Source organism: Symsagittifera roscoffensis, chromosome 2 (genome assembly GCF_963678635.1).
Source record: "Symsagittifera roscoffensis chromosome 2, txSymRosc1.1, whole genome shotgun sequence".
Taxonomy (NCBI): domain Eukaryota; kingdom Metazoa; phylum Xenacoelomorpha; order Acoela; family Convolutidae; genus Symsagittifera; species Symsagittifera roscoffensis.
In genome coordinates this window covers 80223357-80238297 of record NC_087063.1, presented here as the reverse complement: position 1 = coordinate 80238297, position 14941 = coordinate 80223357, and the positions used below count along the sequence as shown (strand labels likewise).

The 14941-nt window shown below is 31.8% G+C and overlaps 1 protein-coding gene across 1 annotated transcript in view; it reads right to left on the bottom strand.

Annotated features, from left to right (window-relative positions):
- Positions 1–380: 380 nt before the first annotated feature.
- LOC134839360 (testicular acid phosphatase homolog) overlaps positions 381–14941 on the bottom strand; it is a 73901-nt gene continuing 59340 nt past the window's right edge. The window contains exons 5-8 of the mRNA XM_063854881.1: positions 13557–13686; positions 13053–13135; positions 1039–1148; positions 381–619 (exon numbers count right to left, since the gene is read on the bottom strand). Coding sequence (XP_063710951.1) covers positions 457–619; positions 1039–1148; positions 13053–13135; positions 13557–13686 — 486 coding nt within the window. The 3' untranslated portion in view covers positions 381–456. The remainder of the gene's footprint in view (positions 620–1038; positions 1149–13052; positions 13136–13556; positions 13687–14941) is intronic.

Sequence of the window (14941 nt, the reverse complement as noted above, 5' to 3'; positions counted from 1 at the left end):
AAAACTATTTTAACGTTGTCAAAAAGCAATGAAAATTGGCATGGTCAACAAGTCAACTACTGTGGACGTTTTCTTATTCATACTTTACGTTGCATAATCACACATTAAACCATAATGTTTAGAGAAAAAAAACAACAACTAGGAAAACTGAAAATTTGAAATGTGAGGGGGGGGGGAAGTAAAAAAAAAGCCAAAAAGGAATCTCAAATTTTTTTTAGAAGTTGCAGAGTTGCACTCTGAACATTCAGGGCTTCGCAATTTCAAATTTAAGTCCATAACGACACATTTGGTCTCCCAAAACAAATCATATATAAATAAGCAGATCCCGTAATCTATGTATAAGACACTCAAAGATGTGCATTTTTAGCTGCACCAGAAAGGAATTTAAACTATTATACAATTCAATTTTTGTTATGAAAATTCAGTTATGAAAATTCTGTTATAAAAATACAGTTTCTAAAAACTATTACAAGCTGCCTTTGGGTCCATGTTGACTTTGTCTGCCACCATGTCGGAGAATGTTGCATAATCGCACATGACGTCATCGCAATTCGGCATCATTCGTGCCTCGTTCATCATTCCAAGTGTGCTGTTGCGAAACGAAAGCTGAACGAAGTATCTGAATAACACAAATATTTTAGTTTGGTTTTGTTTCAGTCAGAGACGGATGTAGGGCGTCAAAAAAATCTTCGATAGTTTTGTCGACATGCATTATAGGTCAATAATCCATGGGCCGTTTTAGGTGGATCAAAAAATGTTTCGAGCAAAATTTCCGAGAAGATTCATATGAAGAAAATATGAGCCCAGACAGCAAACTTTTTTTATAAAAGATAGGGTTCATCTGCAAAAAAAAACTACAAAAGTTATCTAAAATGAGATGCAAAACCATTGTAATTAATTTAGGACTGAATTAACGAAAAATTGATAGGTTAAAGAAAGCGCGGTAGCTATTACATAACCCCGTCTTCAAAACTTTTTGGTTGGGACCTAAGACTCATAAGCAGTTTTTACAAAAGTTTTCCAATTGCTTATACTCACTTATTGTTACTGTCTTCATACAACTCCAGTACTCCACATGATCCATAGGGCGGGTTAGGGCCCACTTCTTGTTCCAGATTTCCAAAAAACGACAGTATTGTGGAGTCATGCTGAAATTTCAACGAAATGCCAATCCCCAAAACTGAATAAAAAAACTGGAACATTTCATCAATTCGGAGCAGTTTGTTTTTAAAATACAAAAATTGTTTCTGAATCCCGGTTTATGGATGTTTTTAGAAAACGATTTTTTATTGGATGTCGTTAATTTTTTACTCGCCGTTGATAGCTAGAGAAACTTACAATGCATTTTTTTTGTAATCATCGTTGAAGAAGCGATGTTTTATCGATTGATCTTAAAACAACTTTTTTGCCGATGAATTAGAGAAAATGATTTTTAACTATCACAGGTTTTGATAATGAACTTTAATATTTTCTATATTACGTGGCCAAACTGTGAGTTTTGTGAATTTTGAGTGGAATCCGAAACAGGCCAAAATCATCTTTGTCGCGGATCCCTCAATATTGCTAATTTTCTTTGACCTTGTTTGCTGTTTCAGATTCCACAACCAAGTAGCTAAAATACTGTATCGCTCAAAATCGCTCCAGAAACAGGCAAATTTGAAGAATCTGCAATTTCATTAGTTTATTTTTTTGCAAATGTTGCTCACCAGGCAACATATCTCTAATTAAGCAAATGCTCAAGCTTCAATTCAATTTTGAAATACAAATGTGTTGAAAGTAGATCAAAGAACAAAATGGACATCTAATAACAAACAACAATCCAAATCAAAACTTTTCCAAAAAGAAACAAGACTGCTCGTATCAGGGCGAAGCCCTGATGTTCCGACTGCCTTTTAAGGTTTATGGAGCAGTGATAACATAAAGAAATTAAATTAAATTAAGCAAAATGAATTTTTTTTTCTAAAATTTGAAACTTTTTATGAAAATTATCCCCCCATACGCCATATAAAGTACAAAAGGATAGATTCCGCTCCTTGTAACAAATCAGTTATGGCAAATAAGCTTCTTTCAAATAATTTGGAATGGTTTATAAGACCGATTAACTCTCCACTTACGCGTTAATAGCGCGAAATATATCGAGCTTTAATGGTCCCAAATTGGCCAAAATGGCAATTTTTAAAACCCCGTAACTTTACAAAAAATGATCACAGGTGAAATATCGTTTCAAAATTGAGCTCAGGACAACAATACCTCTCGAATGATAAAAAAATTCCGTCAAAAAAGGCTAGTTAGAAAGTCGAAATTTGTCTGAAGAAAAAACCCACCCCGAGCACAAATAGTCCGTTACTTTTGTATCGAAAGTCGGAACAACACAGGTAGTTTTGGATGTATTTTTTGATTGATTAAATTTCATTCACTCGAAAACCTTTTATAAAACAGTTATCAAAAACCTTATTTTGCGGGCCTCTCATAACAGTAAAATTTTTGAAACCGGAGAATTGAATTCGAGTTATTCTCAAAAGTAGGTTTAGATTGTTCATCAACAAAATTCTTCAAATTTCAAATAAAAAAATTTACTCAGGAGCACACTGAAAACAGTTTTTCCCTGATTCGGTAAACTGTAATCAACTAGTCCAGTTAGGTTTCAATATCGATGTAATTTATCGCAAAAATTCCCAGCAGGTAAAGTTGAAAAATTGAGGAAGCAAATTTTTACGACATTTTTGACAAAACTATATAAAAAAAGAAACAAATTAGCTCGAGGTATGCTTGTGTTATTGCAAAATTTCAAGATTTACTTCCACAATTGTTTTAACAAAAAAGAAAACATGAACAACTAAATCATTTTGGTCTACACTCTGGCTATCCATGTTATTTAAAAATTCTTTTGAAAAATTGAATAAGAGAGCTTCATTTGTTGCAATAAAAAACTTCATCGTTCTATAACCAGTAATACTAATTTTAATTTGAAAAATTTAAAACATGATCAATTTTGAGGCCACTCCGTCTCCAACTAGCGCTTTAGCTTTTAAAGGATTAGTGGGATCTGTCAATTATGTTCTAGGTGACACTAATGTTTCCTTTTGAGCAATTTTTTTGAAACCATTTTATCCGATTTTTGAGCAAATCGGGCAGGATTTGGCTTTATACGTGATGTTTTCCAAAACTTTGATATTTTTAAGGTTTAAAAAATCAAATGAACAACAGCACTTGTTGCTCAATTTTCAGCAGTTGCTGCTCCAAAAGTACGACTTATTCACGCCAAAAGAAACAATGTCGCTTTCTATTGCGCACTGGTGGAGCCTGTTTTCTCTAGTATCTTTTGGAAAAAGAGCACGACAACGGCAATGTTTTTGTCGGAATTTTTTTCTTTTTTTTCACAACAAATGGTAGCTGAAATCATCACTAAGCAACCCAATAAAAATGTAATCCAATTTTTTGTTGCCATAAGAACAGAAACTTGAATTCAGTTTTGCGACGCAACAGTTAGTAGGATCTGATGAAGAAATTTTTTCGGTTGTCCACAGTTTTTTGATGTAAATGAATACAGCTAAGAAAACTTATTAGCGGAAACAAAACAAAGCAACTTACAAAATCTTCTGTTTTATAGCAATTTGTTTGAGAATAAATGATTAAATTTTGTAACGAGATCTCTTAACGCTTAACACTAATTTCTTTGTGCTTAGAAAATGTTTTGTATAAGAACCGGAAGAAGCGCCTGACAATTGGCTTGCTCAAAAAAATGCACGGGGAAGCATATACGCGTAACACAACTTTCGCTATAAAATCTCATGCTGTTTTACCTGCATCATGTAGAATTGCATAGAGTCTTGACGTTTTAATGTTAAAACATATTGTTAAACAAATAAGTTTAGTTTCCTATGATACTTCTGTATGGTTGCACTTTTCTAAAAAAGCAAAGTCGAATTGTATTGAAAAAAGTTTATCATGCAATTTCCATATATGAAACTTAGATGACAAGCAGTTTTTAAATTGATGCAGAAAAAACCTTCTTTGTTTATTTTTCCTAATTTTCAGTCGTAAGCTTTCAAGCTGAAATAAAAAAAATTTGGCAAAAAATTTGCAAGCAAAACTTGGTATTTTATCTATAACGTAATCGAAGCTGAATTTTTGAAAGCAAATCAAATAAAAATGCCAAAAAATTTTTTTACGATTCCAAATTTTCATTTCTGATGTTTTTCTATTGTAAGATACTCTTCAATTTAGCCAAAAAAATTAAACCAAAATTTTTGACAAGTAAAATTTTTGAATAAAAGTTTTCTAGCCATTCAAAAAGTTTTAAGTTTTGTAAATTTCTGAGTGAACTATGAATTATCGTATCATACAATTATTTCTCATTTTAGTGACATCTCTTCCTTTCAGTTAAAGAGTTCAAGGAGTTCTTTTTGGATGAGAAAAGAGGTGCCTAATGTGTTTCGGACAATTTAAACAATTATTAAGCAAAAATCTAAAAATAAAAAACTTTGAATGATGGAAAAATACCTAACAAATAGTTTTCATGTGTGAACAAGGATAGCCGGTTTCTGTTTTTTCTGATTTTTCAGCAGATCAGTTTTCTACATTAATTAAATTTTGAGACCACTCCGTCTCCAACTAGCGCTTTAGCTTTTAAAGGAATAATAGGATCTGTCAATTATGTTCTAGGTGACACTAGTGTTTCTTTTTGAGCAGTTTTTTGAAACTGTTTTTTCTGATTTTTGAGCAGATCAGTTTTCTACATTAATTAAATTTTGAGGCCACTCCGTCTCCAACTAGCGCTTTAGCTTTTAAAGTATTGATGGGATCTGTCAATTATGTTCTAGGTGACACTAATGTTCCCTTTTGAGCAATTTTTTTGAAATTAATTTATCCAATTTTTGAGCAGATCGGGCAGGATCTGGCTTTATACGTAATGTTTTCCAAAACTTTGATATTTTTAAGGTTTAAAAAATCAAATGAACAACAGCACTTGTTGCTCAATTTTCAGCAGTTGCTGCTCCAAAAGTACGACTTATTCACGCCAAAAGAAACAATGTCGCTTTTTATTGCGCACTGGTGGAGCCTGTTTTCTCTAGTATTTTTTGGAAAAAGAGCACGACAACGGCAATGTTTTTGTCGGATATTTTTCCTTTTTTTTCACAACAAATGGTAGCTGAAATCATCACCAAGCAACCCAATAAAAATATAATCCAATTTTTTGTTGCCATAAGAACAGAAACTTGAATTCAGTTTTGCGACGCAACAGTTAGTAGGATCTGATGCAGAAATTTTTTCGGTTGTCCACAGTTTTTTGATGTAAATGAATACAGCTAAGAAAACTTATTAGCGGAAACAAAACAAAGCAACTTACAACATCTTCTGTTTTATAGCAATTTGTTTGAGAATAAATGATTAAATTTTGTAACGAGATCTCTTAACGCTTAACACTAATTTCTTTGTGCTTAGAAAATGTTTTGTATAAGAACCGGAAGAAGCGCCTGACAATTGGCTTGCTCAAAAAAATGCACGGGGAAGCATATACGCGTAACACAACTTTCGCTATAAAATCTCATGCTGTTTTACCTGCATCATGTAGAATTGCATAGAGTTTTGACGTTTTTAATGTTAAAACATATTGACAAACAAATAAATTTAGTTTCCTATGATACTTCTGTATGGTTGCACTTTTCTAAAAAAAAAACAAAGTCGAATTGTATTGAAAAAAGTTTATCATGCAATTTCCATATATGAAACTTAGATGACAACAGTTTTGAAATTGATGCAAAAAAACCTTCTTTGTTTATTTTTCCTAATTTTCAGTCGTAAGCTTTCAAGCTGAAACAAAAAAATTTTGGCAAAAAATTTGCATGCAAAACTTGGTATTTTATCTATAACGTAATCGAAGCTGAATTTTTGAAAACAAATCAAATAAAATTGCCAAAAAAAGTTTTTACGATCCCAAATTTTCATTTCTGATGTTTTTCTATTGTAAGATACACTTCAATTTAGCCAAAAAAATTAAAGCAAAATTTTTGACAAGTAAAATTTTTGAATAAATGTTTTCTAGCCATTCAAAAAGTTTTAAGTTTTTTAAATTTCTGAGTGAACTATGAAATATCGTATCATACAATTATTTCTCATTTTAGTGACATCACTTCCTTTCAGTTAAAGAGTTCAAGGAGTTCTTTTTGGATTAGAAAAGAGGTGCCTAATGTGTTTTCGGACAATTTAAACAATTATTAAGCAAAAATCTAAAAATAAAAAACTTTGAATGATGGAAAAATACCTAACGAATAATTTTCATGTGTGAACAAGGATAGCCGGTTACTGTTTTTTCTGATTTTTCAGCAGATCAGTTTTCTACATTAATTAAATTTTGAGGCCAATCCGTCTCCAACTAGCGCTTTAGCTTTTAAAGTATTGATGGGATCTGTCAATTATGTTCTAGGTGACACTAATGTTCCCTTTTGAGCAATTTTTTTGAAATTAATTTATCCAATTTTTGAGCAGATCGGGCAGGATTTGGCTTTATACGTGATGTTTTCCAAAACTTTGATATTTTTAAGGTTTAAAAAATCAAATGAACAACAGCACTTGTTGCTCAATTTTCAGCAGTTGCTGCTCCAAAAGTACGACTTATTCACGCCAAAAGAAACAATGTCGCTTTCTATTGCGCACTGGTGGAGCCTGTTTTCTCTAGTATCTTTTGGAAAAAGAGCACGACAACGGCAATGTTTTTGTCGGAATTTTTTTCTTTTTTTTCACAACAAATGGTAGCTGAAATCATCACTAAGCAAATCAATAAAAATGTAATCCAATTTTTTGTTGCCATAAGAACAGAAACTTGAATTCAGTTTTGCGACGCAACAGTTAGTAGGATCTGATGAAGAAATTTTTTCGGTTGTCCACAGTTTTTTGATGTAAATGAATACAGCTAAGAAAACTTATTAGCGGAAACAAAACAAAGCAACTTACAAAATCTTCTGTTTTATAGCAATTTGTTTGAGAATAAATGATTAAATTTTGTAACGAGATCTCTTAACGCTTAACACTAATTTCTTTGTGCTTAGAAAATGTTTTGTATAAGAAACGGAAGAAGCGCCTGACAATTGGCTTGCTCAAAAAAATGCACGGGGAAGCATATACGCGTAACACAACTTTCGCTATAAAATCTCATGCTGTTTTACCTGCATCATGTAGAATTGCATAGAGTCTTGACGTTTTAATGTTGAAACATGTTGTTAAACAAATAAGTTTAGTTTCCTATGATACTTCTGTATGGTTGCACTTTTCTAAAAAAGCAAAGTCGAATTGTATTGAAAAAAGTTTATCATGCAATTTCCATATATGAAACTTAGATGACAAGCAGTTTTTAAATTGATGCAAAAAAAACCTTCTTTGTTTATTTTTCCTAATTTTCAGTCGTAAGCTTTCAAGCTGAAATAAAAAAAATTTGGCAAAAAATTTGCAAGCAAAACTTGGTATTTTATCTATAACGTAATCGAAGCTGAATTTTTGAAAGAAATCAAATAAAAATGCCAAAAAATTTTTTTACGATTCCAAATTTTCATTTCTGATGTTTTTCTATTGTAAGATACTCTTCAATTTAGCCAAAAAAATTAAACCAAAATTTTTGACAAGTAAAATTTTTGAATAAAAGTTTTCTAGCCATTCAAAAAGTTTTAAGTTTTGTAAATTTCTGAGTGAACTATGAATTATCGTATCATACAATTATTTCTCATTCTAGTGACATCTCTTCCTTTCAGTTAAAGAGTTCAAGGAGTTCTTTTTGGATTAGAAAAGAGGTGCCTAATGTGTTTTCGGACAATTTAAACAATTATTAAGCAAAAATCTAAAAATAAAAAACTTTGAATGATGGAAAAATACCTAACGAATAATTTTCATGTGTGAACAAGGATAGCCGGTTACTGTTTTTTCTGATTTTTCAGCAGATCAGTTTTCTACATTAATTAAATTTTGAGGCCAATCCGTCTCCAACTAGCGCTTTAGCTTTTAAAGTATTGATGGGATCTGTCAATTATGTTCTAGGTGACACTAATGTTCCCTTTTGAGCAATTTTTTTGAAATTAATTTATCCAATTTTTGAGCAGATCGGGCAGGATCTGGCTTTATACGTAATGTTTTCCAAAACTTTGATATTTTTAAGGTTTAAAAAATCAAATGAACAACAGCACTTGTTGCTCAATTTTCAGCAGTTGCTGCTCCAAAAGTATGACTTATTCACGCCAAAAGAAACAATGTCGCTTTTTATTGCGCACTGGTGGAGCCTGTTTTCTCTAGTATCTTTTGGAAAAAGAGCACGACAACGGCAGTTTTTTTGTCGGAATTTTTTTCTTTTTTTTCACAACAAATGGTAGCCGAAATCATCACTAAGCAACCCAATAAAAATATAATCCAATTTTTTGTTGCCATAAGAACAGAAACTTGAATTCAATTTTGCGACGCAACAGTTAGTAGGATCTGATGAAGAAATTTTTTTCGGTTGTCCACAGTTTTTTGATGTAAATGAATACAGCTAAGAAAATTTTTTAGCGGAAACAAAACAAAGCAACTTAGAAAATCTTCTGTTTTATAGCAATTTGTTTTAGAATAAATGATTAAATTTTGTAACGAGATCTCTTAACGCTTAACACTAATTTATTTATGCTTAGAAAATATTTGGTATAAGAACCGGAAGAAGCGCCTGACAATTGGCCTGCTCAAAAAAATGCACGGGGAAGCATATACGCGTAACACAACTTTCGCTATAAAACCTCATGCTGATTTAGTTGCATCATGTAGAATTGCATAGAGTTTTGACGTTTTTAATGTTAAAAAATATTGACAAACAAATAAATTTAGTTTCCTATGATACTTCTGTATGGTTGCACTTTTCTAAAAAAAAACAAAGTCGAATTGTATTGAAAAAAGTTTATCATGCAATTTCCATATATGAAAGTGAGATGACAAGCAGTTTTTAAATTGATGCAAAAAAACCTTCTTTGTTTATTTTTCCTAATTTTCAGTCGTAAGCTTTCAAGCTGAAATAAAAAAATTTTGGCAAAAAATTTGCATGCAAAACTTGGTATTTTATCTATAACGTAGTCGAAGCTGAACTTTTGAAAACAAATCAAATAAAATTGCCAAAAAATTTTTTTGCGATTCCAATTTTTCATTTCTGATGTTTTTCTATTGTAAGATACACTTCAATATAGCCAAAAAAATTAAACCAAAATTTTTGACAAGTAAAATTTTTGAATAAAAATTTTCTAGCCATTCAAAAAGTTTTAAGTTTTTTAAACTTCTGAGTGAACTATGAAATAATGTATCATACAATTATTTCTCATTTTAGTGACATCTCTTCCTTTCAGTCAAAGAGTTCAAGGAGTTGTTTTTGGGTTAGAAAAGAGGTGATTAATGTGTGTTCGGACAAATTAAACAATTATTAAGCGAAAACCTAAAAATAAAAAACTTTGAATAATGGAAAAGCCTAACGAATAGTTTTCATGTGTGAACAAGGATAGCCGGTTACTGTGCAAGTAGCACAGAATGTTGCGACCATACTTTTTAAAAAAACAACAGGATAAAGTTTTTTTTCTCAAATAAGTTTTTCTGCGTTGGGTGATAAAAAAAAAGTCTGATGCAAAACTATAATTTAGGTATATTTGACGTTCATAGTAATTCAAGCAAACAAAACACAAATTTTTTTGCAGAAAATTTTCCAATTTATTGAAATTTGGATTAATTGCTTGCCTAAAGTTAAGTTTTAAGGGCTTTAGTTTTAATTTTATCCTGATTAAACTGTTGTGAGCCTGATTGTTTGCTTTAATCGCTCAAATTAAGACAAAAAATTAAAAGTTTCGACCCGATTTTTCTCAAAACTGGAGCATCTTTTTCGAAAAGTTTTAATGTCCTTCGAATCACGATTGAAATATCTTCAATCTGAAATATCAGTCAACTCAGTCCGATGGTTACTTGTGGTAGCTGGTTTTGCGTGGAAAAAAAACAAAAAAAAACTAAAACACCCCGAATACAAAGTTCCTCCCCATTTTCAATGGGCGGAAAAAAAATATCGTAGATATTCCTTAGAATTTCTGTACGGGTAGAATTGCACGAAGTTGCATGAAAATTTAAATGTTTAATCGAATCACAACTGGAACGAATGTGATGTTTGTAATACGATATCTCACTCAACCCAGTCCATTGATTATGTGTGGTACCTGATTGTGCGTGGAAAACACTAAAAAACTAAAAGACACCCGAATACAAAGTTCCTCCCCATTTTCAATGGTCGGAACAAAAAAAGCAAAACACACCCGAATACAAAGTTCTTACCCATTTTCAATGGTGGGAACAAAAAAAAACTAAAACACATCCGAATACAAAGTTCCTCCCTATTTTCAATACTCGGAAAAAAATTATCATACATATTCCTTTGAGTTTTCTGTACGGGTAGAATTGCACGAAATTGCATGACAAGCTTTTTTCATCAACACGAATTGTATTAATGAAACTACTACTAATCTTAACCAGTGCACAGACCTAAATGATTCGACTGCTCCTCGAGTTTTTGTGAATTCGTGATCTACATCTAAACGAATTTCAAATTGGTGATCATTTGATTACTTCCCGGGTTGACAAAAAATGCTTTTCATACTCTTTTTTACAATTTCATAGAGCAAAAGCATATGTATAAAAACAGCAAAATATGCATTTTTTCTATATATGAAACTGTATGATAAGCATTTTTTCCATACTACGAAAATGTATGATAAGCATTTTTTCCATAAATGAAAATACAAAAAATTGTTGTTTCGAAATTTCGTGTTTCAACCGAAACACTGACCAAGGATTATTAAGAAAACCCAGAGTGTAACTGGCAGTTACCACGCAGATAAAATGCATTTGGTGATTTTAGCCATAAAAATTGAATTTAACACTTTCACATGGAAATATAAGCCAACCAAAAAAGTAACTTTTTGAATATGGCTAAATAATTTTTAGTTTGAAAATTTTGATGGTTGCAAAAAAGGCCTGTTTTTTTACAAATTTATTTTTATTTTAGGAAATGACACAGAATATGATAATCGACTATACAAAAAAAACACTTTCTTGTGGTTTTTGGATTTTTTTGGTGAGAAAATCATCCTAGACTACGTTATAAACACAAAAATGTCAAATTTAGCATGCAAAATTTTTTTTCGTAAAAGTTTTCTTCTAGCACAAAATCAAGTTTGCAGCCAAAAAGGGATTAAAAAATTTTCACCTCAACTTTTTTTGTTTTTGGTTATGAAAAAAGGCATATTATACAATTTTCAATTATGAAAACTCTATGATAAGCATTTTTCTGGCCGAAATTAAATTTATGTTTTTGATTGTCAAAATGCCCTCTATCATAGATATACTTATTTAAGTCTATTTTATTTTTTCTATGACAAAATTTTATTTTGTCATAGACTATTTTAGAAAATTTTATTTTTTTTCTATGACAAAAAGGACTATCTTCTAATTTTCATACATGAAAATTGTATGATAAGCATTTTTCATTTAAAAAAATTCAAATCATTTTTTTAATGACCAGAAAGCTTCAAAAAAGGCAATTAGGCCAAAAATGTTCATTAAAAACTTTTAAAACACTTTTCAAATTTGTATGAGTTTTCTATGGTAAGCATTTTTCCATAGACTTCATGTATGAATTTGTATGATAAGCATTTTTTTCTATGGACGTCAACCCGGGTCGTGACATTTATTTGTATCGTTTTTGACTTTGTCAGAAATGAATGATAGATATTAACGACTTAATTACATATTCTCATCGCTTCAAGCTGTTTACAGTCGAAGTTACGCGAATAACAAACTATTCCGAATTACTACAAACCATCCCTCACTCAGTAAAGAGAGAAAATAATAGACTATAATGGACTTTTAATGTCAGTCTCCAAAAATTTCAAAAAGAATCATTTATAATCGATTAAAAAGGATAATAAAGTAACTGTTTTTCAAAACCAAAAAAACTCATTATAATCTATTATAATCCATTATTATCAATTTTTTGAAAAAAAATTTTCTCAAATTTTATTGAATTATTTATGATTCTTTTTAAATCATTTATAATTCTTTAGTATTCAACAAACGTCACCGCTTCATTGGGTTTCGTTTTTTTAATGTTTTTGATTGACTATTGATTATAACTTATGTCAACAAAATGTTATCAATATAATGGAGTATAAATCGTTTGAACATCAAAACATAGCGCTTATAATTAATTGCATTTTGCTAAAAGTACGATTATATTTATGAGTAAACCGATTAATTTCTCTTTTTACTGAGTGCGGGATATTATATTTTTTCTAAAATTTGAAAATGCTTATGCGGTAACCTGGTTATTGTTCCGACTTTCGATACGAAAGTAACGGAATATTTGTGCTCGGGGTGGGTTTTTTTTTCTTCAGACAAATTTCGACTTTTTAACTTGCCATTTTTTATATCATTCAAAAAGTATTGTTGTCCTGAGCTTAAATATGAAAAGATATTTTACTGTGATCCTTTTTCGTAAAGTTATGAGGGTTTAAAGATTGCCATTTAAGCCATTTTGACCAATTTGGGACAATTAACGCGCGATATAATTCGCGCTATGAACGCGTAAGCAGAGATTGAATCTGTCTTATAAATCGTTCCAAATTGGTTAAACGAAGCTTATTTGCCATAATTGATTTGTTACAAGGAACGAAATCTCTCTTTTTGTACTTTATATGGCGTGTGGGGGGATGATTTTCATAAAAAATTTCAAATTTTAGAAAAAAAAATTCCGTTTTATTTTTTTAGGTTATTACTGCTATTCCATAACCTTAAAAGCAGTCAGAACATTCAGGACTTCGCCCTGATACGAGCAGTCTTGTATGCTACATATCACTGATTAGAAAATCAGGAGCACGGCATCGGTTTTTCTCTCGAAGAAATGAACAGCCTGTATCAAATACTTAGAGGGTAAAATGATACTCTTATCTTATTTCAATAATTCAGCGTTCGAATCATTACAGTAGTTTGTACTTAAAGGTATGGATAGCTCTTACAGCCGAGTAGTACATTAATTTCTGGGTGAGAGTTCCGTTCATCTTTTTCTGCATGTTTTCCACCATCAATCCCAAAAGAGGACCTAAAACAAACTTTAATGGTTACATTTCAACTCAAAGGCATTTTCAGAGCAAAAACTTGCTTTGAAACGGTATTTGGCTGACTCGATACGCGCTACAAATATCTTGCTAGGTTTGGAAAAAGCGTGAAAGTTAACCCTGATAATTGAAATTTCTTTTTCTGGTGGAACCAATACAGATTCTTTTTGAATAATAATTAACATCGTTTCCATAGAAATGATGTATAAAAATGTATGATACGCATCGTTGCTTGAGGGTGAGGCAACATACCCAGCCCAGAAAAATAACCGAAAAATATGCATGTAGTTCTTAAGCAGGGGCACAACAGCGGTTCTCCATGATGAGATGTACAGCTCGTATGGTTGTCCTTTCCCTCGTGGATAGACGGTCTTAGTTACTGACTTAGTAAATGTACTAACTAACCGCCTCCCGTGAATAGAAATGTGCCTGCTGGGTCTGAGAAAAGAATACTGTACTGCATATTGACTATGTTTTTAATCTCAGTCAGGACATTTTCAGAGGCCCACTCGGGTAGGGGAAGTCCATGGGCCGCCTAGAGCATGGCAAAAGTCAATCACCGAAAAGGTTGTTCAGGCGGACAAAAGTTTATACTGTAGAGTTTTGTTCTCTACAATGTACATTAATAGGGTTTTTTCGGAGAACATTAACTTAAGCAGTATTATCGCAAAGAGCAAACATGGGCTGTATATCACTGTATATCCCTATGGAACTGAATAAATTGGTTTTCAAGCACCAGGTAACACAAAGAAATTTGTTTGACAAATTTCCTAAAAATGAAAAATTTCCTCGCTCGATTTGAAAAAAGTTTGTTGAATCTATACGTTATTGTTATTTAAATAGAACTTTTAAAGAACAAAAATTTATGTTCACAAAAGCTATTGAAAGAAAATTATAAGATATTGAGCAAACTGTTTTTCCCAGTAAAGAAGTTAAAAAAATCGAGATTTGGCATGAAAATATTTTGATAAAATTCCTAGAACTAATTCGCGTTGTACTAGTGAGCTTTTGTGAAGGTTTGATGAGGATTCGAGAACAAATGGAAAAAACTTCAAACCAAAAAAGCGCATAGCTAAACTACGGTTCGTTTTCTTCTTAAATTCTAAACATTTGGTCGGCCAAAATTTGAAATTTTGTTGTTATAAATTCCAGAAACTTTTTTTGCTCAATTACAGAACATATCTGATGATATCACTCACCAGAAATTAATTTTCTGAACCCTCCACACACAATAAAGACCCTAAACTGACAAAATTTTTGAAAAAAGGCGTTTTAAAACGCTTTTTGGAAAAATTCGACCAAAAAATCGCGTTTTTTCGGCGCGCGCTCCCCCCTCAAAATTAGTTTTAAAAACTTTAAGGTCATTCAGCCAAAAATGGATATCTCAAAATAATACAAAGGGGGACCCTTGTGGTCGTCAGGGGGTTGTTGAATCCCTGAGGAAGAAGGTGTCCCCCCCCCCCCCCCCACTAAATCCGCTACTGACAGAAACTGTTCTGGATTTCACTAAATTAACAAAAATACAAAAAAGGCTTGATAAACTTCTTAGTGTAAGACTTACATCACAAATGAGGTTGTCTTGATGACCTGCAGAGCAAATGCATTCCAGTCGCGATCATCATGATAGCCAGCCAGCTGGCACGTGGTGTTGATGAATTCTTGGTTTTCTGTCTCGAACTGTTTGTAGACAGGCGAAGTCAGTATTCGCTCAAGTTCCCTCAACTGGGCCGGACATGTAGTCCCACTAAGATACTAAACACATTGATGCACTTAGGTCGACATTATTTCAC